A 25,089-nucleotide genomic window follows, 5' to 3' on the forward strand; every position below is an offset into this window, starting at 1 on the left:
TATAGTGTAAAAACATTTTATATTGCATAATATTTGTATAATGTGGATCTATTTCAGAACAAAACAGAATTTTATAATAGCTGTGGTCAGTTTTATCATTTTTTAAATTTAATTTCCTGCTCATATTTCTATTTTTAAGCATATAAACTTGTAGAGAAGTGCCAGACATTGACCACAGTTTCTGTTTATGAACATGGACCACTCATCTTCTGCTGCTTTAACTGAACGCTTGTATTGTGTGTACTGTATATTCTTTTGTGTCTTTTAGCTCATTTTAACTGTTACTCAACATCAGTGTACAATTTTAAATCTTTTTTTTTTTTTTTTTCTAACTTGTCGTGTCCAGCATCCTAACAGCAGAATGGTAGTCTGGCTGCCTTTTGGTGCTGAACAAAATTGCTTTGCCAAGGGAAATTTCATAAAGTACACGAAGCTCCCCCTGATATTCTACTGTGTTTATTATGAGTTTTGTTGAACCACATTTCGATGCCAATGACAATTTTAAGTCTTAAATGAAGATAAATGAATAACTAGTGTTGTAATCAATCCTTAACCCAGACCAAGACCAGATTAAACTGACACTTAACTTTGAAGGGTTCACCAGTAAATTGGAAAATGCAGTAAAAATTTCCCATCGCTGATTGAAGTGATTACTCATATCCATATGAACACGATTTGTTCACTGTAACATTATACAAAGGCTGTCGCATATAGTTCTGTGTGACACTAAGGAGCTCATACTGAAATCAGACCCAGGACTGAACTGTAGATCAGTTAAAAAGACTTCATTAAAAACCAGGTTCATTCATATTCATCCAGAATTCAGCAAAGAAACTCCGTTTCACTTTTATAAACACTTATTTTATCAATACAACAAAGGGGACCAGGAGTAGTATGCATTATATCAGTGGTTCCCAACCTTTTTTGGCTCATGACCCTATTTTAACGTCAAAAATTTCTGGTGACCCCAGACGTTCAAAACAAAAACGTTTTTTTTTTTTTTTTTTTTCTGAAATTGATTTGTTTTTGATCATGTAATAATTTGCTATACTATGTTGCAAATAACCGTTCATTTTAGATGACATTTAGCCAGGTGTAGATTACTGCACGAAGTGAGAATTTGATTTTCCTTGGTCAGGATACGTACAGTCAGTCCAGCTGTGATTTACAAGGCTGATAATTAATACTGAACAAACAAGAACTCAAACTATGAATTATGAAAGAGCTGCAGCATCTGAAACTGACCACAATGAACATTTGACAGATAAACAGAACCACAGTGCTTCAGTTTCAGCTTCAGTTTGTCATGTCTGTTATGGATTGGGATTGTCTCTGTCAACTCACCATATGCTTTTTATTAGTAAGCTTTTCATTTTTTTTATTTTTATCAATTACTAGAAATTTCAGGCAACCCCATTTGAATTCCAGGCGACCCCACGTGGGGTCCCGACCCCAAGGTTGAAAAACACTGCATTATATATTGTGTCATGATTCAGTTTCTAGATTATAGTGATTCAGGAAACTGAAAAAACTACTTGTCAATCATTAATGTATCATGTCCATTAAAAATGTTCATTTACAAGGAACACACCAGTGTTGAGTCAAGAACATAAAGGAAAATTGTGTTCAGATTTAGGGGGATCTAACTGAAGGAGAGCAATGTAGTTTTCATACTTAGGTTTTCACTGGAGTGATTTATCTGAATATTTAAGTCCTGTTTTCAGTAAAACTGCCCAACTACCCTTCTGGAGGAAAATTCACTCAGCTCTCTGTGATGTGTTGGGATACGCAATCCCAAATTATTGTCTTGTTCTGTATCTGGGACATTTGGAAGAATCAGTGCATAAAGAAGACAGATATCTTGTCCAGATCCTCCTGGTGGACATGAAGAAGGCCATAACAAAGAACTGGCTTCAGACTGATGCTCCGTCTTCTAAACAATGGATTTCAATCATAGATGATAGACTTGTCATGGAACATCTGACATAAACTGAAGTTAAAAGAAAAACTGGGGGAAATGGCTGACATTCAGAGACAAATGCATCTATTAAGGGACCTTAATATTCTGACACCAACACAGGCTGTTCTTTTCATCTGTTTGTTTTTCTGTTCTTTTGCTTTTTTCCTGCTCCTCAACCTGAGGAGATTGTATTGTACTGTTAAAAACTGAGAAATAAAAAATGTTTTTAAAAAAAAATTGCCCAACTACAGAGAGGGTAGCATCCAGCTGAAACATATGCAGAACAAAGACCAGAGATATTATAGGACCTATATGCACTATTTATACTTTTAAAGATTAAAAGAACATCTCAGGCTACGTTCAGACAGCAGGTCTTAATACACAATTTGGATTTTTTGGTGAAATTTTCTGTGCGCTCATTCATATTACACATTAAATGTGACTTCTATCAGTTTTAAGTATGAACTGAATGTGACCCTGAAGTGACCCACATGCACAAAAGAGGTCCTGATGTAATACCTGACCATGCAGGCACACACTGTGTTACAGAAATTAGTATGTTTTTCCCGTCACTTCTCCTCCTGAGACGCAGAATTGTGATGTTGATGTACAGGTCGGATAAATGCGACCTGGCCATTCAGACAGAAGTCGCAATGCAAAATATCAGATATGTATCAGATTTAGGACCACACATGAAAGTAGCCTGGGTCGGATTTGTGTTGTTCAAACTGTCTGTAACAGATCAGATACAGGTCACATATGGGCAAAAAATCAGATTTGGGCCACATTTGCTTGTAGTCTGAACATAGCCTAAAAGGATCATTAGAGGGTTTAGAATAAAGAGCTCTGACGTTCCGTCAAAGGTGTCAGTGTATCGTATTACAGATCCATGAACTCGATCTGTTATGTGTTGACATGTCACTGTGAGTGTATGTGACCACTAGAGGGAGGAGAATCACAGAAACTGATAAAATGATAAAAGATAGATGCACTGTTACTGTTTTCACCACTGGACACAGATCTAAATGAAAAGAATGGAGTTTAGTGCTGAAATGGCAGCGTTTCTTCTACAGACTTTGATTCTGAAGCTTATGAAGGTATAAAGTTATTCCAGGATGTTATTATCTTTGCTAAGTTGCCATCTGTTGACCCACAGTTCAGACTAAACTGATATTTCTGACCATGTTTGGACGATTCCAAACCGATCTTTAGTGCAGCTACTGACAACACAAACCGGACAGAAAACAGAGGTGATTTCTAGTTTATCTGTGGCTACGCTAACAGAGCTATGATGTAAACTATCAGCTGACACAGTACATGCGGATTATAAGACACAGTGTTATTGTGAACAATGTCTGAGACGTATGAAGGAGAAAACCTGATGATACTGTGATACAAATGGGTGAACAATGAGCTTCACACTTTATCCAGTGTATGATACAGTCTGTGGGGACGGGGTTTTTGAAGCCATGAGTGTGTTCTTAAATGGGATGTCACTAAATATAACCCTTTAACGAAAAAGGGCAGATGGAAAAAAACACTGGCTCGAACGAGGGCTTTTTGCATTTCTTCTGATGTCACCGCTGGATGCCACTACATCGAACTCACGGAGCCTTTATGATTGACAGGAGCAGCTGTTAAGTGGTTCAACAACAGTCGGGTCATTCCATCCCAAATCAACCAGATTTCAGAAAGTGCCCCACATGACCCCCTCAGAAAATTCTGAAAAATTCACACTTGTTCACCTACCAGATAAACGAGCACATTCAAAATTTTAATGTCATACCTGTAATAGTTTAGGAGATACAGCCCTTTGAAAATTAATGTTGTTTTTTTTTATTTTGCAGATTTGCTTTTGGGCCAACTTTGAGGAGCTCTATGTCCTTAGATACTCAATTTCACCAGGGTCAATGACATAAATGGAGCTCAGATTTCCTAGAATTTTTATGATGCTGTCCAGCCTAATTTTGGGAATTCTATTCATAATCCTGAACAAACTTATTCATCACGGAGGAAAAATGTGTTGTTGGATTGATCTGAAAGGATGAATGTCACAGAAAGACATTATCAAGACAAACAGGCTTACTGAAAAATGGTGATTCTGGGAAATCTTAGCTACATTTATGTCATTGACCCTGGTGAAACTAGGTCAGCTGACCAGCTCCATCCAATTCCCGAGAAGTCTCTACTACAGGCATCAACCTGAGCCAGTTCTGGGAAATCTAGAATTATTCTGTCAGAACCATCCTGCAGTTCCACACCCTAGTTCAAATATCTCAAGTATTATCATAACTTGTGCAATAACCAATGCCATTATACTGTTAAAAATGACATTTACACCTACGTTTGGATACAATTTGAAGACAATATAGTCATGCAGTAAAGAATATATTCAAAATAGAACCAGTTCTATCCCAAAGCTAAAATTCTGTGCACAACATCTTGAGCCATATATGAAGACGTGGTAAAAATTTCAAAATGTTCATTAACTGGCCACATGGTAATTTGGGTGCTCAAATAAAGAGTATTTTTGTGAAAAACTGAAATCGACCCATTTTATTCATTGCCTCACAGCAACACTTTTCATGTAAATGTGGTCTTTTTGCAGTATATTGTTGCATCTTGACCATAAGAATCCATGCAAAAAAACCAAATTCGGTCTGTACATTCATCCATTCTGTCACAGTGCAAGCCTGAAGAGAGAGGACATTTGAAGAATAAACCTTTTGGCCTGATTTCAAGGCCTCATGGACCAAACATGAAGGCACCTACAATTATTTGGATGCCAAATATGGTCTTTTCAGGGGGATTTCAGCAAAGACAGTCCGTTTCAGCAGTGTGGATGGAATACCTAAGGAGATATAGCTCCTCAAAGTTGGCCCAAAAGCAAATTTGCAAAATTAAAAAAAAAAACACAAAAAACATTAATTTTCAAAGGGCTGTATCTCCTAAACTATTACAGATATGACATTAACATTTTGGAAGTGTTCGTTTATCTGGTAGGTGAACAAGTGTGAATTTTTTCAGAATTTTCTAAGGGTCATGTGGGGACCACTGGTTGAATTGCCATGGAATGACCCAGTTAGTGTTAGTGTTAAGCAGATGGACACCACAGGTCATTCAACATGCATCAGTCAGACCAGCTAACACACACGACAGCAGGCTTTATGTTTCTTCTGGATCTTTTTGATACCTGGTCCCACATGCCTCTCTGTCCGTCTGTCTCCAGCTCCCTCCACTCGCCCCACGCTCCCATTGGCCAAACCACCCGTCTGATGGTTCTTCTTCTCCGTTACGCTCTTGTCTTCATTGTAGCTTTCGTTGTCTTCGATGATGACCAGCTCCGCCTTCAGGGATCCGTCAAACCCCTGCCCCTGACTGCTGTCATCCTGCGTGGTCTGGAAGCCCATGAAGATGGCTGTGATTGGCTCGGTGGTTTCCAAGGCGTTGAGGATGGTGTAAGGGGTGTCGTCTCTGTAGAGGGGGGAGGGGACTCGGTCACACCTGAGGGCACTGGGTGGGTTATTGTGTCGGTGGGAAGGTGGATTATAACAGTAAAGGTCTTCCTCGTCCACAGTGACATAATCACTGAGAGGAATATATTTGTCTGGAGTGTAGGTGAGTTGTGGTTGGTAGGCTGACACTGCCTCTTGGTCATGTGACCTGGGAGGAGGGCAGCCATTGGCTCTGACTCCATTCATTGAAACGCTGCCTCTAAAGGAGCGGCTGCTGAGGTTATGACGATCTTCCTGAACACTCTGGTGGTTTCTCTGCTGGTATGAAGTGTACAGCTGATCATTGTGATGGCCGTCTCCTCTGTGGTTTGGGAAGTGATAATTACTTTGGTTATTTCTCTCCTCTGTCCTCTGTTGACTGTAATGATCACAGAAACTCCCTCCCAAAGGATTCCTCTGCCAGTTTTCCTCTTCTCTGTTTTCTCTAAGACTAAAACGCCTTCCTGGGTTTCTGAGATCACGTGACTCCACCTGACGTCTGTCCTTTTGGTGGTTGTAGAAACAGTGGCCGTTATTTGAGCCGTTGTTGGTTCGTTGGTAGTTTTGGTGTTTTACTTGGCGAAGTTCTGAGGCGCTTTTTAGCAGCTGTTCTACCTCGTTGGCGGACAGCTCAGACACGTTCCTTCGGTCATGTGACCCCTGGAAAACGAAAAAGCAGAAGAAGAAGACAATTAAAAGATACTGTCAAATGCTGAACTACAGTGGAAGCTAAAGTACATTAGTTTAACCCTTTCATGCATGAATTATAGAACTTTAGTCAATATTTTTTTCTTTAGTGTTTTTATTCCTCTTAAGGCATGAAAAAAATAATGCAATTACTTTTTTTTTTTTTTTAATGAATCTATTTTTTGTGGAATTACAAAAATGTCCACTCAGCTGGACACCATGCATTTAAGTTTTGAAGCAAAGAAACATTTATTTAAAAATCATCAGAAAGAGATATACTGTGTGAAAACTATGAAATAAAAACAGTTTTAATGCCGCTAATTGCTAAATTGCTACTGTTCTGTCACATTTTATCGTACTTTAATATTAGTTATTACTCATTTCATGGATCTAAAATCCTCCTGAGACCCAGGAAATTAACAGTTTTAGCTTTTTTACATTAAAAATTTGTCTTGATTGGAAACTGCATAATGCAACAGTTTTTTCAGATACATTTTTAAAAAATTTTTTATTTATTGATTGATTTTTTTAATGGAATGTCCTTTGCAATGCAGGAGGATATGCAAAAAAAAAAAAAAAAAAATGTTGGTTAATTACAGTCTAATAACAATTAGCAATTAGCACGGTCGTGGCTCAGTTGGTAGAGCGGGTCGTCCAGTAACCGAAGGGTTGGCGGTTCGAATCCCGCTCTGTCCTAGTCAGTCCGTTGTGTCCTTGGGCAAGACACTTCACCCACACTGGTGTATGAATGTTTGGTGGTGGTCAGAGGGGCCGTAGGCGCAATATGGCAGCCACGCTTCTGTCAGTCTTCCCCAGGGCAGCTGTGGTTACAGATGTAGTTTACCACCACCAGAGGGAGAATGTGAGAGCGAATGAATAATGGGTCAACAATGTAAAGCGCTTTGGGTGTCTAGAAAGGCGCTATATAAATCCAATCCATTATTATTATTATGTTAGTGCAGATCAGGTTTACTAAAAGCAGCAAAGTTACAGAGATTGTATGAATTGCAGTGTTTGGGATGATGCTTAAGAGTCCACTGTGTTGGCTGATATGGAACTAAAACAACAAAACCCATGAATAAATAATGGAACAGCTGTAGAAGAACTGTCCACTGGAGTGACCACTATGCATGAAAGGGTTAAGAACAAATTTTAACTAAAAGTAGAGTTCGTTGAGAGTCAAAGAAGTGAAATAACAAATGGATGAAATGGAGGAAAATCCATGGTGTGTTATTGTGAGTTTCTGATGGTGATTCCCATGTAAATAAAAATCACTTCCTGCCTTCCATCTACAGTTCATCAAACCCAAACACAGTACTGGTTGTACCTCTTGTGCGTGTAGGGCATAAACACACTTCCTGCCATCGTCATAAACCTTGAGCCCTGAATGTTGGTTTAATTCTTCTGCAGGGACAGGTGCAGTAGAAAGGACAGTGCTCTCCCCCGTCAGCAGGTTTTTGGTTACATTTATCTCCATGGCAAACAGAGCTGAGACAGAAGAAAAACACAGAAGCATCTTATGTTAATACTGGTGAACATGGTTTCTGTCAGACTGACTCAAGCTCTGAATGAACAAGATGCAATTCAGTAGTATTTTATGAGAAAACAGTAACAATGTTGACATGAAATACCTCAAAATCCTTTTGCCAAAGTATTCACAGTTTTGTTGTCAATATGCTCAATATAGTATGTTGTGATCCAAACATATGAACAATATTGGTGTCTCTAGGTCACATTCGTGGCTGTGTAGAGTTATGAAATGAGGTTCTCGTCCATTGCTAGCGTGTTAAATACAGCAGATGACAGTTCGTATGGCCCCAGTTTGAAGAAGCAGACACCTATTTTGACACCTATAAATAATCAGTATCACTTTAACTAACTGCTATATTTAGAATCCATCTCATGGCTTTAGTTGGACATCAGGCTGTTATATCACTGTCTTAAAAGCCAAAAGTTGGCAGTATTTTATCTCACAGAACATGGACGTAGCTGGTCTACCACTGTTTTGACTAGTTTGTTGGTGTTTATTTGTGCATTTTGCTCTATAATTGATCAAAGCAGTAGTTGACCGTTGCTCCTGCGTTCTATGAGGTAAACTGACAACAGAATTTGGTGGCTTTGGGTGCCCCATTGGCTCACCTGGTACACTGTATATCATATATTAAGAATGAGTTGTAACTGAATTGGCTCAGGTTTTATTCTTTGGCCTGAGCTCTTTTTTCCTTATTATATCAATCCGATACAAAAGAAAATACACCTAACACACAGGTGACAAACATGCGGCTCAGGGGCCAAATCCGGCCCGTCAAAGGGTCCAGTCCAGCCCTTGGGAGGAATTTGTGAAATGCAAAAATTACACTAAGAAATTAACAATCCTTTTAGTTCAGGTTCCACATTCAGAACAATTCAATCTCAAGTGGGCAGGACCAGTAAAATACTATCATAATAACATAGAAATAATGACAATTTCAAATGTTTCTCTTTGTAAATGTAAATATTTTCATGTATTTACACTAAAACAAAGTGTAATTTTGCAGAAAATGTGAATAACCTGAAATGCCTTAAGAGTTTTTTTTTCTTTTTCAATTTTACCAATATTCTGTCTGTTATTAAATGTTTTGTGTGTTTGTAGATCCACTGTGATCTGTAAGTTCTAATGTACATGTGGAAATGATAAACTGAGGCAGAATATTGTTAAAATTACACTTATTTTTTCAGTTTGTTCATGTTATTCACATCTTTTGAAAGGATAGTTTGTAGATGTAAACCTTTTCACAATGTAAATTTACTTTTTTTGCTCTAAGACAGAGAAATGTTTAGTGTTGACATTTTTTATATATTATTATGTTTATTATTTCACTGGTTCGGCCCACTGCAGATCAAATTTAGCTGAATGTGGCCCGTGAATGAAAATGAGTTTGACACCCCTGACCTAAAGTCTTGTGGCTTTGCAGAATGCACTATACAGTTGTGTTCATTAGTTTACATAGCTTAGCAAAATTTGCAAAATATTGTCCATTTTACTCTGTTATGTGCTTTTTTAGATGCCTCGTAGTTTAGTTTGAATCCCATTTAAAATAAAACATTTGTTTTGCCTGATCACTCTTGTTTCACTAAAGAAAGGTACACATTTTACACATTTTACACATTTTGCCAGGGTATGTGCACTTATGAGCACAACTGTAGAGGCTTCAGTTCTCTGTTAGAAAGTGCTGACAGTTACAGCGTATACTGAAGCTGATATGATATTTTAGGTCAGGGGGTCAAACTCATTTGAGTTCAGTTCCACATTCAGCCCAATTTGATCTCCAGTGGGCCGAACCCGTCAAATAATAACAGTGAAAAAAGTAAAATTAAATTATGATGAGGTTTACATCTACAAAGTTTCCTTAAAAATCTGAATAACGTGAACAACTTGAATTGTCTTTAGAAAAACAAATGCAATTTTAACAATATTATGCCTCGTTTATCAGTTTATCATTTACACATGTGCGTTACAATCACACAAAACATTTAGTAACAGACAGAATATTGGTAAAATTGCATTTACTTTTCTTAAGACATTTCCGTTTGTTCATATTTGTTCAGGTTATTCACATTTTTTGTAAAAGTATAGTTTGGTAATGTAAACATTTTCATGTAATTTCACTTTTTTACACCAAAAAAACTAAGAAAATCTGGGGCTGTCATTACTTATAGATTATTATGATAATATTTTAACTGGTCTGACCCACTTCAAATCTAATTGGACTGTATGTGTCTGTATGTGGAACCTGAATTAAAATGATTTTGACACCAGTGATTGTTAATGTCTAAAGTGTAATTTTTGCATTTCACAAATTCATCCCGCGGGCCGGATTGGACCCTTTGGTGGGCCAGATTTGGCCCCCGGGCCACATGTTTGACACCTGTGTTTTCGGTGGTTCAAACCTGTTTTGCTGCTGCCCCATCCAGGCAGCTCATTGTTCAGTTTTTATGCCGTAATCTTGCCTGAGCACTAAACTGAGCACAAACTGAGAGTCATCTATTGTACATAACACACTGACTCCATATTATTACCGAATACAATTTAACTTTAGACATCAGAACTGACATTTGAGGCACAAATATAAGTTAATCCAAACTCAGTGATGCCTTTTACAATGGATAGTGAGTTATAGCTACAGTATTACAGACACTATCCACTAGCCTACAATTGAGGAGTACTTAAAATTAAAAAAAATCTCACTCTTTCTTGGCGTGCTGGGCTCAGTGTGTATACTAGCTGGTGGAGAGAAGGATTCTGGGACATCAGGGATCACCATGTTGACCTGTAATGGCTCTGGAGGACAAACTAAAAACACAAACACTGTGTTAAGAAGTGCTCATGTTTTCTTTAGGATGCAATATCCAAAAATGTCACAACTTACTAGGAACAAAACTGTCCTGTGCCTCCTGAAAGACAGACAAAAAGAAGTTAAAGACCAACAAAATGCAAACACTAAACTTCCACCGTGTATATGTGTGTATATGTGAGTGCACCTTAATGATTTCCTCTGCACTTTTCTCCACAGCTTTTAGTCTGTTGAGGATGAAGCTCTCGTTGGTTGAAATCATGGACTCCTCTCTCTCCAGAGACTCTATTTGTTTCTCTATACTAAAGGTCAAAGGTCAGATACAGGTTAGCGACATATGCAGCAGGTCATGCTGGGATGTGCACGTTTGTGTGTGGTGTATTTTGTCATGTTTGTACCGGTGGATGCTGAGCAGCAGCACTCTGGTCTGCTGTTGGTCAGACAAAACGCCCTGTTTTTGTGGGTAGCCCGTTGCATTGTGGGAAGCTGTGTCCTGCAGCAGCCACTGCTCTCTCAAGGACTTTTTCTATAAAAAAAAAAAAAAAAAAAAAAAGACAAGTTTCATATCATAATATCAGTGGTATTGTCATCTATAATCTACTCTTTTTCATTTTTGTGTTCATCAACAACAGAACAGTTTGTTTTCTTATCTTTACTCTTTTCCCTTCATCAGTTTTAGAACGTTTCAATATTTTCTAAAGGAAAGACAAATAGTTTTAAGGGTTATGATGGTCTGTTGATTTTGTTTACTGCCTTTGTTAATTTGCATAGTTGCCATTACTATGAGTTCCTGAGACACAATAATGTTCAAATATTGTTTCAAAGTCTGTTCAAACACTGCTTTTACGCAAAGGGTCTTTAACCCTTTCATGCATGAACTATGATTAAAATTATGATTAAATAAGATTTTTTTTTTTCTGAATGTTTTTATTCCTCTTTGGGCATGAAAAAAACAATGTGATTGAAATTTTTTTATGAACCTATTTTTCATGGCGTGACAAAAATGTCCACTCAGCTGGACACCATACATTTCATTTTTGAAGCAAAGAAACATGTATTTACTGACATACTGTGTGAAAACTATGAAATAAAATAATTTTTTATGCTGTGAATCTGATGTTTCCTCACATTTTAACATACTAAAATACTAGTTATTACTCACTCAGATAATATGCAACGAAAAATAACAACTTCTTGTTTCAAAAGAAATTTAAATTACTGTCTAATAACAATTAGCAATTGATTTAAATTCAAATATGTTAGTGCAGATCAGGTTTAGCAAGAACAGGAACAGTAATGGTATGAAATTTAATGTATGGGGTGTTGCATAAGTGTCCACTGTGTTGGTTGATATGCAAGTAAAACAATAAAACCCATGAATATACAAGAGAACAGCTGTAGAATAACTGCCCACTGGAGTGACCACTGTGCATGAAAGGGTTAAATAATTATCAAAAGTACAGACACCTGTAGAAACTGTTTACGTCAACTCTCATGGCTTCGTTTAATTCTGTTGTTGAAGAAAAACTGTCAGTATTACTGGTTCCCTGGAAAAAGTGAGCAAATAAATAGATAATGTCCATTCCAGAATATAAGGTGAGAGATTCCTAGTCAGAAGCAGGATGACAGCATTTTGATATACAACAGGAGGTTTTGTATCACTAATAAATATTATTATTGCAGTGATAAAGGTAGCATAGGTTCCCATCTTTTAGTAAAGGTGGTGTTCTGAAGCCTTAGTGAGAATGTGATCTGCTCCATTTGGTAAATATCCTAGACTTTTTGAATCCATGTTTTGTATGAGGGAGGTTCTGGTTTCATTCATCTGATGGTTATAGACTTTAGAATAATATATTCAAGAGGTATTTATCTGCCTTCTATCCAGACCTTCAGGTATTACTACCAGTATGGCCGCTGTGAGGTTTTGTGGGATGTTCATTTTAAAAAACTGTTTTTTATGGAACATCTTCTGTGGGACAACAGATGGAAACTAGCCTTTGGCTAAAATCTGGAGTCTTAAGCCATTCTGTCCTGCTTAAGACTGGAGAAAATAAAATACTCACTTCAGCAATCAAATGGGAAATTCCAGAAAGTGTGGGGTTCCTTCCTAAAAACATTCCACTCTGTACTTACTCCTAGTGCAGGTTTCTGTCATGATAGTGATCCTTTATTATTTCTAGTGCACTGGCAATGACTGAGGAGGGACTATTTTATGTACAGTTTGTTATTTGCTCTGTTTTGCTTTTTTGTTTTTGTTTTTTTTTGGGGTTTTTTTTGTTTGTTTTGTTTTTTTTTCTATGGTGTTCTGCGTTTAATTTATACTAATGCTTACTTAAGATTTCTTTAATGACCATTCAGCTCTGCACTTGTATTATATTGAGAAAACTTCAATAAAAAGATCTTGATCAAAAAAAAAAAAAATCTGGAGTGTTTACATTAATGTGAAAACATGGATGTTCATTAATGCTCAATGTCCCGTTCAAATAAATAAACTGAAATTGAAATTACCAGTCACTGCAATTCCATTTTTTTTTTCCAAATAAGGTTCCATGGGGCAGAAGCAGAAGGAACGAGCCATGGCAGGGCCCCACACCCCAGTCAAAGTGTATTTCTGAATCCTAAATATGTATGTAACTTATTCCATCTGATTAAAGTCCCATATGTTTTGGATCTGGATGTAGGTCTGATGGATCCACACTTATGTGCTACTTCCATTGAAATACTTGAGGCTACATGAGCTACATGCCACGCCATGTGTTTGTCTGGGATAATAATCCTAAGATTTGTAAACAGATGAACAAACAGATGGGTGATTATTATAAGGCTCCTACAAAGTATGAGCGCTAATTATTATAACAGTTGTACATTGAAATGTTTTACACTCTACAGAATCTGCTCCTGCTGATGATCATATATGACTGCTTTATGACGTGTATGAAATAATTCACCTTTAAATGCTGTAGCTGGAGTTTCTCTTGATCCAGTTCCTGCTTCTTCTGTCGAATGTCCTCCTGAATGCGATGCTTCTCCTAAAATGTCCGACAGATTCACCAGTTATTATAGTCCAGTAAAATAAAGGATACAGGTCAGCAAGATATACAGTTAATCAAAAGGAGTTTTAATCATGCACATTTAGAGCTGTGCAATAAACTGCTAATGAGAATTATTGTGAGATAATTTTAAATAATACTGCAATATCATTTGTATATTATACCTTAATAATTTTCTTTGACTATGACGATCATTGCATATATTTTGTCTTTATGTTTTATTATTTATGAAATGTTATAACTCACTAAAACTATTACTAAATTTACTATCTTACTAAGATGTTTCAGTGTTTTGTTGTTTTACTTAAATTACTCATTAGTGTTCTGACTTTGAACTCTATTTTACCATTTTGTTATGAATGTTCTAGTCATAAATGTCTGAAATGCGCTAATCCACAGGTGTTAAACATGGGGCCCGGGAGCCAAAACCGGCCCGCTAAAGGGTCCAATCTGGCCCACGGGATGAATTTGCAAAGTGCAAGTTAGGGCATCGAACTCAAAAATAATATCATAACAACCTATAAATAATGACAACATCTTTTTTTTTTTTTCTTTGATTTAGTGCAAAAAACCCCACTAAATTATGAAAATGTTTACATTAACAAACTATCCTTTAACAATAAAATGTGAATAACCTGAACAAATATGAACAACCTGAAATGTCTGAAGAAAATTAAGTGCAATTTAACAATATTCTGCCTGTTATTAAATGTTTTGTGCCTTTGTAGATCTGATCTGTAATACACATGTAGCCTATAAATGATAAGTCGAGGCAGAATATTGATAAAATTGTACTTATATTTCTTAACAAATTTCATTTTTTTCAGGTTATTCACATCCTTTTTGTTTGGATAGTTTGTAAATGTAAATATTGCCATAATTGAATGTTATTTTTTGCACTAAAACAGTGTGGAGTTGTCATTATCTATTGCCTATTATGCTGTTATTTTACTGGTCCGGCCCACTTCAGATTAAATTGGGCTGAATGTGGCCCCTGAAAGAAAATGAGTTTGACACCCCTGCTCTAAAATGACAAATGTTTTAACCCATAAATAACTGCATAACTTCTTCAATTTTCACTGAGGACCAAAAATCAGCTTTTAAACTTGAAAGAAATAATGATTATGATTATTAGTCCAGTATTCTACCCAGTATTTACTCTGTACTATTTTTTTCTAATACTCCATTGCAGTGCACATCCAGTAGATGGTCATATCTGTCAGCCTTACAGTGATGGCCTGCAGCCTCTCCTTCAGCAGCTCTGACTCCTCCATTCCACCTCAGGACTAGACAGGAACAGACACAGAAACATGTCAGACACTTTAGAAAAGGATGCACATAATAGGACGAGCTGACGATAAGGATAACTGAACCAAACTACACTCCCACAGTGACAGCTTGAACACAGTGTGACATAAAGGGAACGCAGCAGAGTGCAGCGCCAAGTTATGAGATTATAAAGAAAACCTAAGCCAAATCTTTTTCATATTCCATTTGTGCTTCTTTGGCTGTTATTATGAACAAAGGTTGGTTGATGTATCTGATCATGCATTTAATTCAACCCTTTGGACCTTCTAACTGTATTAGTTCTCAACCAGTAAAGTTGTACCAGGTGGCTGAGGGATGACTTTAAGTTTAGGTAGTGAGCAGAAGAGTCAACAAAAGAGTCTACATTAAAAACAAGTGTTCAGAGAACGCAAACCTCCACCAAGCACCCCGAACAGTGTGCATGTGTGGATCGACTATTTATGTTTAAATTCAACAGTTTCCAGGTTGTTCCATAGAAGCAGAAAAAGTTGCAGCTTGGTACCAGTCATGTGTCTGTCCAATTAGATTCAATTCCAATCAATATTTGTTGAGTTCTAATTTTAAATGTGTGGTAAATGGGATTTTCAATGTAAAACGTAAATGTCCACAGAGTCCACATTCCACAGTGGATGTGGACAATTTAGTTCCAGATACAAGAGATTGTTCTAAGCTACAGGTGGATCAAATTGGAGGCTAATTGGAGACATTTTGAATTTTTATGAATTTTCGAAAATTGAAGATGATGACAGTCAATGTCAATGATGTCAATGATGACAGATGGAAAATTGTACATTTTGTGACCTTACTGTGACCTTGAACTTTGGCCTACTTGGCCCAAAATTTAATGGGTTGGTCCCAGGGCCTAGGCCTATCTGTGGGGAAGATTTGGGAAAGATGGGGGGAATAGTTTTCCCATAAAGTTGCTAACAAACAAACAAACACAAACAAACAAACAAACACAAACAAACACACAAACAAACACAAACACACAAAGCAAAGTGATCACAATACCTCCTGGTGGAGGCAACAAATGGTGCCAGGCACAACAAACCCTGCCCTTCGCACATTTTTCGCCCGTTATAAGTAAACGGGAAGATTTTAAAACTTCATAAAAAATGTGAACTTTGACCTACTGTTCCCAAAATGTAATGAGATCCATTCTGGGTCACTGGCAATCTATAAAGTCAATTTGGTATGAATTCAACCAATAGTTTTGCTGCTACAGACATGTAAGATTTTGCCCATTATAAGTAAATGGGTAAAAATAAAGCTTTAAAAAATTCCTAAAGAAATTTTAACTTTGACCCAGTTTTCCCAAAATGCAATGACATCTATTCTGGGTCACTGGCAATCTATAAACCAAATTTGGTATGAATTCACCCAATAATTTTGCTGCTAGAGTGTTAAGACTCAAACAAAGAAAGAAACAAACTGAGCCAAAAACAACACCCCTTGCCTCCCCTTCAGGGGTGGGGTAAATATAATCCATATATGGCCTTATACCAAAAGAGCATTAGGTGAACATTAAATTCAACCCTCATACTGTGAAAAAATCTCTATTATCACAATTTAAGTATGAAAAAGAGAAAACAGAACAAGCAAAGCAACATAATTTACTGCAAATACAAAATAACATATACTACACCAGAAATGGCTGCACAGTTTACATATTAAGTAGATAAATACTGTGGTGGAAACAGGTTTTTTGGACACCCATGTATTTGTAATATATTGCATTGAGAATCGCTGTGAAGTCATTAAACTCTGCAGAGTATTGTTCCATTCTCCAAACCCGCATGATCCCTTCTGCACATGCTCTGTTCTGTCGAGGTCAAAAGTGGATGTTTCAGCAACATAATGAAACACATCCAGGACATGGCATGTGGAAACTGTCAAGAATGTATCTATTTATCTATTTATTGTTTGTTAACAATGAACCACCTAAAACATCATTTGCACTTTGCTTCCAAATCCCCAGGATCCCCAGGAGGACACCTAAATCTAACCTCCACCAGACCAGAAATAATCCTCCTCCAGTCCATATTTCCCATCTTGTCCACTCTGTTGCCATGTTTGTCTTCATATCCGTTTACTCCTTCTGTTGCTACCTCAACATTAGCTGTTTGTCCTCACTTTGTCAATCAAAGAAACTGAGAGACAACTGTCTGACAGGAACGACTGATTTACAAGACCCTGCTTTAACAGCTGCTGTTGGACTGTGTGTGTCTGTGGTTGTGTGTCTGTGTGTTTTTGTGTGTCTGTATGTGTGTGTGTGTGTGTGTGTGTGTGTGTGTGTGTGTGTGTGTCGTCTTCCATCTCAGACTGGCCGTCTGCCACACAGTGCCAATCAGTGTTTTGATGATTCTGGACATTCCTTTGGATCTTCTGAATTTGCTTCTGTCATTCTGACTCATTGAAACAACAGCATTTAAGGTTTACTTATGTGTGTACTAATCATTGTGTTTATCTCAGTTTATGCTTTAATCACTTTTAATGAAGCCACAGAAATAAAATGTCTCTGAACTGATGGTGACAGCTGCTGCGTCTCTTGGAACATGGAATAGATCTGTTACTTCCTCTTCACAAATATATCACTGCCTTTTTCTGCACCACTGGGTCAGATCTTTTATTTATATCCAGTAGGTCAGTGGGTGTTCAGCCTGCTGGGGGAGTCTTTATGCCCTACTGGCCTCCTCTGAGCGGGATACACCAGAGGACGGACACTGAGTTCAATGGTCATGGATTTTTTTCACAGCAGATTATTAATATGTTACGATTTGTTTAAAAAATTAAATATAATACGTAATTCCTGACAGTCTTCAGAACCTTCATATATTAAATGTATGACTTTTGTACATCAAAAACACACTATTACTGAATATCTAGAGCAGTTTTCATTGTCTTTGTTAACATAGAAAGACACTGTGAATGGGAGTGAAAAGTGAATGTATTGTAGGCTAATGTGCAGACAGTGTTCTGAAGCAGATCTGATAAATCTGACATAAATATTCCTTTTGACTGAAACTCATTCTTTCATTAATTCTCAGAATTTCACATTTTGACCTAAGACTGAGATTAAAGTCAGAAAGAATTCTCTCAGAATAATAATTAGGGCTGTAAAAAAATATCGGTTCTGCAATATATCACAATATTTCATTTCACAATACTGTATCGATATTAAAAAGTACTGTATCGATATTTTTAGGTATTTATTCAAATGTAAATACTGTAGAGGTTAATTTATTTATTTTGTTTTCTTTTTGTTTATATTTTATTATTATTTAACACTGATACTAAATAATGTCAGTTCCTTTGTTGGGATCACACAAAAAACTAGAAGCACTCGGAGAGCGCAGACCTCCACCAAGGCTGATCAGTGGCCCCCCCCGTGGGCCCCCCCACCCCCGATCACCACCAAAATTTAATCATTTCTTCCTTATCCCATTTCCAACAAACCCTGAAAATTTCATTAAAATCTGTCCATAACTTTTTGAGTTATGTTGCACACTAACAGACAGACAAACAAACAGACAGACAAACAAACAAACCCTGGCAAAAACATAACCTCCTTGGCGGAGGTAAAAATATTATCTTAGTTATGAACTAATAGACTATGAACATTTGAACAGGATCTGAAACTGTAATGTCTGTAAAACAGAATTTCAGTTTGAACACAGGAAAATTTTGTGATATAGCATTAGATCCTGTTCTGATCAAATAAAAATGTGTTTAGTATTTATGCAGATTTCTGGTGTAATTCAGTTCTTCAAGGAAATAGTCATAAAAAAAAAGAAACAAACAAAAAATTGCCATTTTAACAGTGATATATCGTATCGTGATCCTAGTATTGTGATTTGTATCGTATCGCCAGATTCTTGCCAATACACACCCCTAATAATAATACAAAAAAATATACTGGACCTTAATTTGAATTATTTCCCCAGTAGCTGTAATCCTTCTCCATGCACCGCTAAATGCGCTACCTCTTTTTTTTTTTTTTTTTTTTACAAAATAAGGTTTTCACCTCTCTTTGGAAAAATATTAGTGCCTCATGACCACGGAAACTCAATCTACTTGTTTATTTCTCCTCATGTTTACCCTTCGTGGGAGGTAACAAGACAAGAAGCAAAACATAGCTGTAAAAACCTCCCTCTTCTGTTACAAAATAAATGCATCCCAGCAGGTGGAACCACGTCGTCCAAGTCAAAACAAAACAGTTCTATTCTGATTAAATGCTTTAAAGTATACAAACATACACTGTAACCACTGTTCACTGTATTCCTAGCTTTATGTTTATAAGTTAACCCTTTCATGCACAGTGGTCACTCCAGTGGACAGCTATTCTACAGCTGTTCTCTTGTATATTCATGGATTTTATTGTTCCTTTCCTTGTTGTTGTTTTTACACATATCTTTATTAAAGTTTTAAGACACTACATATCTTTTCTGACATGAACTGATAACATTAATCTCTCCTGAGCATAAACCCCCAGAATCACAAGCCCTTCCCATAGTTTTCACACTATTTATCAGTAAATACACGTTTCTGTACATCAAAAATTAAATGTGTGGCGTCCAGCTAAGTGGACATTTTTGCAACTTCATGAAAAATAGGTTCCTAAGAATTTTTTTATTTTCATTATGATTTTTTTATGTATTTTTAAAAATTTAAAAATTATTTTTTATTTTATTTATTTATTTATTTTTCATAAGAAAATTCTGAATCGCATTATTTTTTTTCATGCCTAAAGAGGAATAAAAACACTCAGGAAAAAATTTTGATTAAGGTTCTCATAATTTGTGCATGAAAGGGTTAATATGTGTTTGTCGGAGTATAGGACCATGTAGGCTGTGTTTTATTGTTTTTTTCTGTTAAAGCTATGGGTCAGGGGTGTTTACAGCAGGGTTCTGACACATCTAAAGAGCTTGAAGGGGTGGAGGGTAATTTTAGACAGAAACACACACATTTACTGCTTCTATTTCCAGGTCACCATTTGTCAAACTCTGACTTAAATCCCAGGTGGCTGTTGAAGGCATATACTAGGGATGCACCGATACCGATACCAGTATCAGGCATCGGCTCCGATACTCAGTGAGTGTACTCGTATTCGTACTCGTAAAAGTAATCCGATACAAATGCACCGATACCACCTACGGCCGTGTGACATTCCCAGTTCAGTGCAGCAGGTACGAGGAGGAGGAATACTGTGTGTGGAGTGTGACGAGTGTGGAGATTGAACCAAATAAATGAGGGTGATAAAAGTAACGCTGACTAACAGTACCGTTCCAGACACAGACAGATACAGACGCAGCGTTCTGTCCGTCCTCTGCGTACATTCCATCTGTTTTCCAGCTGATGGAGGATGAGTACCCACACAGAGAATACCAGCAGGAGTACGGAGCGGTGACTGAAAACCAAACTTATCGCTCATTTGTCTTTTCTCTTCCTGCTGAAGCTAAACTTTTAAACTTCACCAGAGAAAACGCTGCAACATTAGTATCACATTAGTGTTACCTCTGTCGTCTCCATGTTTGTTATTACTGACTTTCTTCTTCTTCTTCTTCTCAAAAAACTTTACTCTTCTTCGTGGTATTTGTCCAGTATGGTTAATTCAGAGCGGCGCCCCCTGGTGGATTAATTGAGAAACGCTCATTCCAACCAAGGTTATTATCGTTAACGAAAACTAACGAAATGACGAAAACTAGAATTGAAAAAACATTTTCGTTAACTGAAATAAATAAAAACTATAATTAAGAGAAAAAACGATAACTAACTGAAACTGCATTGTGTGTTTGCAAAACTAACTAAAACGGATAAAAATTAAGGATAAAATTCCCTTCGTTTTCGTTTTTGGCAATGTCAGATTGATACGAAATCAATTTATTTTGCTCTAGCAATTTTAGCTGGCGGCACCATACGACACTTCACAGTCCGTCACTTCTCGTCATTTGTTGTTAGAGTCATCTTCTGGTTCCCACTCTACCTGGAAACATGGAGACTAAAGTTGGGAGAAAGCAGCATAGTCCTGACTTTGATTTATTTGAATACAACAGAGAAGAAGAGAAAAGATACAACAAAACTAAAACTAATACTAAAACTAAGCATTTAGAAAAAAATGAAAACTAATAAAAACTAGCAAACCTGCTCTAAAAACTAATTAAAACTAACTGAATTAGAGAAAAAAAAGTCAAAACTAAATAAAATAAACGATAATGAAAAATCCAAAACTATTAGAACCTTGATTCCAACACATTAAATGTCAGTAGCAGCACTTTGTTCCAGTCAGACTAATGACAATGACAATAAAGTACATTTACAAAAGGAACTAACAACTGGAATGGGATTATTAAGTACTTGTATCAGTACTCGGTATCGGCAAGTACTCAAATGTAAGTATTTGTACTTGTAAAACAGTGGTATGGGTGCATCCCTAGCATATACTCCTCTGATGTCAGTCCTGTGAGAAGGTGTGATCATTTTCCTGAAGCCTCATCTCACTGTGAGGTCAGTGCATGCAGGATGAACATTAGCCCTGCAGCTACACCATCACAAACACTATCCTCGTGTTATCGACCAGCTGCTTTAGAGAAAAGGGTCCTGGATTAGGTTAGCTCTGAGCCACAGACGGGGACTACACATTATTCTGCCCTAACTCCTTCAAATAAGACATCCTGCTTTTCAGCCTGAGGCGGCTTTTACAACCAGTCATCCACCACCCCACCTCTGACCAAAAGGAAACAACACATCCACCTATAACAAGCTCCCTATCTCAAATCGATCAGTGTCATGGATTTTTTTTTTTTTTTTTTTTTTTTTTAATCGTAGAAATTAAAAGCAAAGCTGACATTATTTCCACCTGTCAGTCAGTCAGTCAGATAAGCAGCCGGTACAGCAGTGAGTAAACTGAGCTAATCTGCTCATGAGCCTGTTAATCTGCGTAAACCATCTGTTTGCCAGCTTTAGTCAGTGACCAGCATGACCACATTTGCTAAGTATTGTGGCCACCTGACCTCCTATCAACTTTTTTAACAAGTATCTATATTTATCTTTAATGCAGCCAAGGGAATTTTACAAACTGGACTTATTTTATACCTCTGCACGTCCAAAATGTCCACTTTTCAGACGCTTTAGCCTCCTTTACACATTCCTGACTAAGACAATATGTTTGTACACATTTATACAAGTACTGGGATAATCTTCTTAGTAAATAAAGGAGAATGGACATATTTACATTTGCAGAATATACAGTATATTAGAGAGTAGATAGAACAATTTGCAAAGTATTGGTATTAGCAAAATTTGGTGCACATACTGGCAAATTCCTCAACCTGCCAAGAGTTGATCTGGCTGTACTATTCCACAGCTATTGAGTAACTATTCTGAGATTCATATTCATATTTATCACTTTCACTTTAATGTTCATTTCAACAGTTATATAGTTTTTTAATAAGATGAAAACTTAAATTCTGACATGCATTATGTATTTTCAGTGCAATTTTTTTTTTTTTTTAGGATAAGGCCCAAATGATACCAGTCCATTAGTCAAATGTCGGCTTTTTTCTGCTCCAAACTACTATCAGCTGATCTCTAATATATCAAACTATCATCACAAATGTGTTAAATCTGTGCAGTAATATGTGCCCATGTGTCTAAGGCATGTTACAGTAAAAGCTTAAGCATGCTGGAAATAAAGGTATGAAGGTTTTTTTTGTGTAAGGCTACTTGTTTGCATTTTCTTTGGTTGTTGTGTTGTTGCTTCTCATTTTCATAAACAGTGCAAATAAATCAAAAATAGGCCTAAAATAATAAAGTTGCTTCACGAAAGCTTGATTTACTTGTACCGACTCAGTAAAATTCACTTTACAGAATATCTTGTGTATTTTGTGCGTCCTTCATTTCATGTCCTCATTTCCAATATATTAAATTAACCTTGGTTAAATTGCAAAACTGAGATTCTTCATTTGCTAACCTTCTCTGCTCAATAAAATTCCAATGCAACATGTTTAATTCTTGTGTTATGTTAATTGTGAATGTGTTTTTTTTAAGGTGTATATGGCATATAGTTTGGCAAAGACAGCGTAATTTAATCATGTTACGTCTTCATTTCATGTTGCCAAAAAACAATTGATGAAAATCATAAATCTTCCTTAACATGACATTTTTTTGTCCATATTACCCAGTTCTTTTTCTACATCCTGCCCAAGCATTTTAATGATCAAATTACAACACTGATATTTGGAATGCATGCAAAAACACACACTGCAATCAGCTGATTTTAGATATCACATTATTTTACATATTATTTCACATTATTACTACATGTTTTGTGTTTTGCATACATTCTAAAGGAAGCCGATACTGTGTTCAGCCTTTACTCATGACCTACTGACCTTATCATAATACCATAACACAATTACATTAGTACTGAACCACATCCTATAGAACTGAGTGAGTTCAGTTGATTTAAGTTTCATAGAGGCACACATTATTTCAGGGTAAAATCTGCTATAGTAAAAACACAGCATACAGAGCTGGATCTTGGGGAGCGTGCATTGCACACTGTACACATGCATATATGCTCAGTTTAACCTTGTACTGACACAAGCAGCAGCAGCTATAGGAGAAACTGAAGCTTAAACAGAATTAAGGAATTATCCCCACCTCTCTGTCAGTCTGCAGATATGTGCTCCACTACAAACTGTGCATCATTATTTATATGTGATCATAAATTGCTTCATCTGAAATACTGCCTTAAACTATTGAATTAGTTTAACACAATGCAAATGAATGAATACTGACCATTTAAGCTAAAGCCTTTTATAAGCAAACTTGTCACTAAAACATCTAAATATTAGCACTTATTTCTTTCTTTCTCTCTGTCTTATTCGTCAAAAAAACAAACAAACAAACAAACAAACAAACTCCACTTGCTGTGTTATTTCTGCTCTAAGTAATAGAATGTGCATGCAGATGAAACATGAAAGTCGTTGCTAAAACCTTTTAAGTTACAGCTCCAGTTCATTTCTCATCTCATGCAGGTCCAGGTCATTCTCAGGTCAAACACAGCAGTGGTTCTGGTCCTTACCTGGTGTTGCTCTGTCACAGACTGTCGTGTTTCTGTCCTGCAGGACCACACACCACCAGCCTGCAGGTGCGTGAGGGCGGAGCCAGCGTACGTCTTACAGTTGATTGACAGCCAATAGTAAGAGAAAGGAGGAGGGTTTCAGGAAAGCGTGTGCTGTGATTGGCTGCCTGTGTTCTGTTTAACAGGAAGCAGAAGTATGTTTTTTTTCTTTTTCTCTTATTTTATGCTTTGTATTTTTAAATCTATGCATTATTTTCTTAAACTTGTATGTTCTAATGCATTTTCCCTTTTGACATCTTGTTGTTTGTTTAAAATGTTGTACTGTATACGCAAATGTTAATAAAGTTAAAAAAAAAAAAAAAAAAAAAAAAAAAAAGCTTATAAAATTAGGTTCAACAAGATGTGGTTGTCATGGAGATGTTTGAACAACTTCAGCTCAAAGGTCTTATTTATAAATGTCCTGTTTCAGTTTAGTAATAACATATAATTGAATTAATACCATATGTACTGTATGTATTTATATTCCTGTCATTTTTGTTTTCATTCTGCTCTTACTTAATGGAAAAGAAAACATATTTTTCTGTTTTATGGACTTACTTTGAGCTCTAAAATGGATATAATCCAATTTAACATCTTTAATTAAATATATCACCCTGCATTAATTCAGTCAATTACATTAATACTTCCTAATCACATTTTCATTTAAGGGAGATGAACTGTTTGTAGTTTCTAAAATATCTGTTTACTTCTGAAACCAGCAGATAATAAAGAAGCTGAAGATGGAGGTTATGAAATACAATTTAAAAAAAAAACAAAAAACTTTTTCTCTTATTTTTTTTTTTTACTGCCTATAGAAGCTATTTGTCTATTTCGGTTTTTGTTCAAAGTAAATTTACTTTTTTGTTTGCTAATTTAGTATTTTTGTTTGTTTGATATTTAGAATATATTTTTTGACGTTCATGGTAGTTACTTTCATTCTTTAGTATTTAGCACCTTTTGATTCGTTTTGTTGTTGGTTTAGACCACAGATGTCAAACATGCGGCCCGGGGGCCAAATCTGGCCCGCCAAAGGGTCTAATCTGGCCCCTAGGATGAATTTGTCAAATGCAAAAATTACACTGAAGATATTAATAACCAAGAATGTTAAAATCATTTTAGGTCAGTTTAATCT

The 25,089-nt window shown here is 36.5% G+C and overlaps 1 protein-coding gene and 1 long non-coding RNA gene across 2 annotated transcripts; both read right to left on the reverse strand.

Annotated features, from left to right (window-relative positions):
• Nucleotides 1-1,475: 1,475 nt before the first annotated feature.
• On the reverse strand, nucleotides 1,476-20,998 carry LOC115437636 (uncharacterized). Its single transcript, XR_003937959.1, has 3 exons — nucleotides 20,988-20,998; nucleotides 18,750-18,754; nucleotides 1,476-1,729 (listed from the first exon to the last, which is right to left on the reverse strand). It is a non-coding gene; the product is annotated as an uncharacterized LOC115437636 (long non-coding RNA).
• Nucleotides 5,076-23,947, reverse strand: LOC115437633 (palmdelphin-like). Its single transcript, XM_030160923.1, has 9 exons — nucleotides 23,919-23,947; nucleotides 14,755-14,811; nucleotides 13,424-13,504; nucleotides 10,874-11,001; nucleotides 10,663-10,777; nucleotides 10,551-10,575; nucleotides 10,370-10,474; nucleotides 7,469-7,629; nucleotides 5,076-6,114 (listed from the first exon to the last, which is right to left on the reverse strand). Exons 2-9 carry the CDS (start codon nucleotides 14,797-14,799, stop codon nucleotides 5,104-5,106), a joined length of 1,671 nt encoding a protein of 556 aa, XP_030016783.1. The 5' UTR covers nucleotides 14,800-14,811; nucleotides 23,919-23,947; the 3' UTR covers nucleotides 5,076-5,103.
• Nucleotides 23,948-25,089: the final 1,142 nt, after the last annotated feature.

This window comes from Sphaeramia orbicularis, chromosome 17, assembly GCF_902148855.1.
Source record: "Sphaeramia orbicularis chromosome 17, fSphaOr1.1, whole genome shotgun sequence".
Classification (NCBI taxonomy): Eukaryota; Metazoa; Chordata; class Actinopteri; order Kurtiformes; family Apogonidae; genus Sphaeramia; species Sphaeramia orbicularis.